This window comes from Palaemon carinicauda, chromosome 34 (assembly GCF_036898095.1).
Source record: "Palaemon carinicauda isolate YSFRI2023 chromosome 34, ASM3689809v2, whole genome shotgun sequence".
NCBI classification, from domain to species: Eukaryota; Metazoa; Arthropoda; class Malacostraca; order Decapoda; family Palaemonidae; genus Palaemon; species Palaemon carinicauda.
The window spans coordinates 78,891,436-78,893,935 of NC_090758.1; the positions used below are offsets into that span (position 1 = coordinate 78,891,436).

At 41.0% G+C, this 2,500-nt stretch overlaps 1 protein-coding gene across 4 annotated transcripts in view; it reads right to left on the reverse strand.

Annotated features, from left to right (window-relative positions):
- Positions 1-2,500, reverse strand: part of LOC137626504 (secretin receptor-like) — a 73,680-nt gene that overhangs the window by 64,840 nt on the left and 6,340 nt on the right. For all 4 annotated transcript variants that reach the window (XM_068357541.1, XM_068357540.1, XM_068357539.1 and 1 more), the window contains exon 2: positions 1,329-1,460. In XM_068357541.1, the coding sequence (XP_068213642.1) occupies positions 1,329-1,460 (132 nt within the window). The remainder of the gene's footprint in view (positions 1-1,328; positions 1,461-2,500) is intronic.

Here is a 2,500-nt window from a genome sequence, read left to right on the forward strand (position 1 = left end):
CCTTGAAGTTCAACTCTCTCTGCACGTAGGTACGTACAAATATAATGAAAACGGTGCAAGTCTCTATCTGCGCAATTTCAAAAGCCTGTTTAATTCTCTCTCTCTCTCTCTCTCTCTCTCTCTCTCTCTCTCTCTCTCTCTCTCTCTCTCTCTCTCTCTCTCTCTCTCCCTTTCAAGTTTGAAAGGGGCGTAATTCCCATGACGTCAGAACGCGAGCAATTCTAAGGTGCAATCCTATCCCGGAGCATTGAATGAAACCAGGAACGCCTTTTTCTCATTAGTGACTCCTGAGTGTTAATCTGCCAGTTCTGAGAAGATCTTTTGGAATGAGAGCTACTTGGAAATTGAAGTTTGAGAGTGAAGGGAAAATTCATGATAAAACTAATGAGGCGAGATCTATTTAAACCTCAAATGAATCGTGGTTCGGGTTATGCGCGTGGGACGACGAATGGCTCGGTGTTGAATCAGGTCTGAAATGTGGGTACCTGTGTCATTTTCTGGGTGGGGATACCTTAATGTGGTGAAAGGGTTTGCGTATCGCCGTGATCAGCAAAGCTGTACTAGTCAGGTAAACCCATACTATGTTAATGGTTTGCTGTGAGTAATCAGGCAAAATTCTCCCACCATTACACCATTACCAGTTTGCACTGTCCAGCGGGGTGATGAAAAAATGGCCAAAATGCAGACAGGAATAAAAAACATATCTAAGGCCTTTCTTCTGTAGTGGATTAGAAAAGGCTACATTTGTTGTTGTGTCTCCATGAATGTTTAAAGGATGGAACTGCTTACACAAGTATCACCAGATAAATGTAAAATGTTGTGGGATAAGATACCTTGAGAATGTGGTATGGAATGGTTAGGTTTACATATGATACTGTAACTATTCTGGATTGTGAAGAAAAACTGCAAAACTAGGAAAAAAATATTTGAAAGTGATGAGTGTTGAGGGTGAATGTGATCAAGAGTAAAGTTATGAGTAAATAGGAACCAGAAAGATTGAGTGATGAATCTTAATAAGAATGGTGGATGAATTGAATCAACTGAATTATTTAGTGTCTGTGAAGAGAAATTGGAAAAGCAAGTGAAAAAAATATAAGTTTACTTAAGAGGAGGAAGTTGAAAGCAAATATGCGCAAAACTACAGTTGCGATAGCTGCCATTATCACGTACCCGCGTCAACGATCTTAGCAATTTTGATGGTTGGTAAAAGCTAAAACCAAGCAATTGAAATCAACCACCATTGGGGAACATGGCTTAAGATAGAGAAATAGTCTTCATGTATAAAAACAAACATTAATCTATATACATAACACTAGGTATGTACTCACCCACACTATCGTTATCCGGAAACAGCGGCGCCGCCAGGCACTCTACTTTGATCATCTCCAGATGTTGTTGCAACCTGTCTCTTTCACCGAGTTCGCTGGTGGTGTGGTTGCTCAGGGTTCCGTCATCTGTATCTGGAAGAAAGGTTTCTTTAGTGGTTACTTGTCAGGATAGACACTCGCAAGTACACTAACAGGGCATTAAAATATCTGATTCTGACGTCGATGCCGAGTGGTACTGTTATGCCCTAGGCGGCTTATGTGCAAGCAGATACAGCCTACGTAGAGTTCTCTTGCTTGAGGGTACACTCTGGCACACTATTCTATCTTATTTCTCTTCCTTTTGTGTTTTTGAAGATTTTATATTTCAATATCTGATACTGACGGTGATGCCGAGTGGTAACGTCACGCCCTAGGCGGCTTCTCCGCAAGCAGATTCAGCCTGGGTAGAGTTCTCTTGCTTGAGGGTACACTCGGGCACACTATTCTATCTTATTTCTCTTCCTCTTGTGTTTTTGAAGTTTTTATAGTTTATATATGAAGAATCTATTCTAATGTTGTTACTATTCTTAAAATATTAGATCTAAATTGTTCATTGATCCTCATATAGTTTATATATTACCCTATTTCTTTTCCTCACTGGGCTATTTTTTCCCTGTTGAGGTCCCTGGGATTATAGCATCCTGCTTTTCTAACTAAGTTTGTAGCCCAGCTAGTAACACCAATAATAATTCAATTTGAAAGACACTGAAGCGAGTGAGATGATCCACACAGGCCGGTAAAGGCAGAAGCAGACTGAACTCGAATTTGAAACACACTGATTCCAGAAGGATGATCCCAGCTAGTGCCCTCAGGTGTCTGTCAGAAATGCCTCACCAGAACCAGAGTATTTTTCTAATTCCAGCTTCAATACTCATCTTTTGTACGTACAGTTGGACACATGAATTAATAGTACACCCAGCCACAACCTTACTGCGGGGCGGGTTACTATATTTTGCACAACCCACCGCCTCCGCCATCTCATCCTACAATATCTGGTTACTCGCTGCAAAGTAGGGGTGCGAAAGGGTGCACTACCACAAAATAACTTCTAGTTACTTAATAAAGGAGATGCATAGAGTGCCAGAGGGGGTGTGAAAGGGTGCACTTTCTCAAAAACAACTTCTAGTTACTTA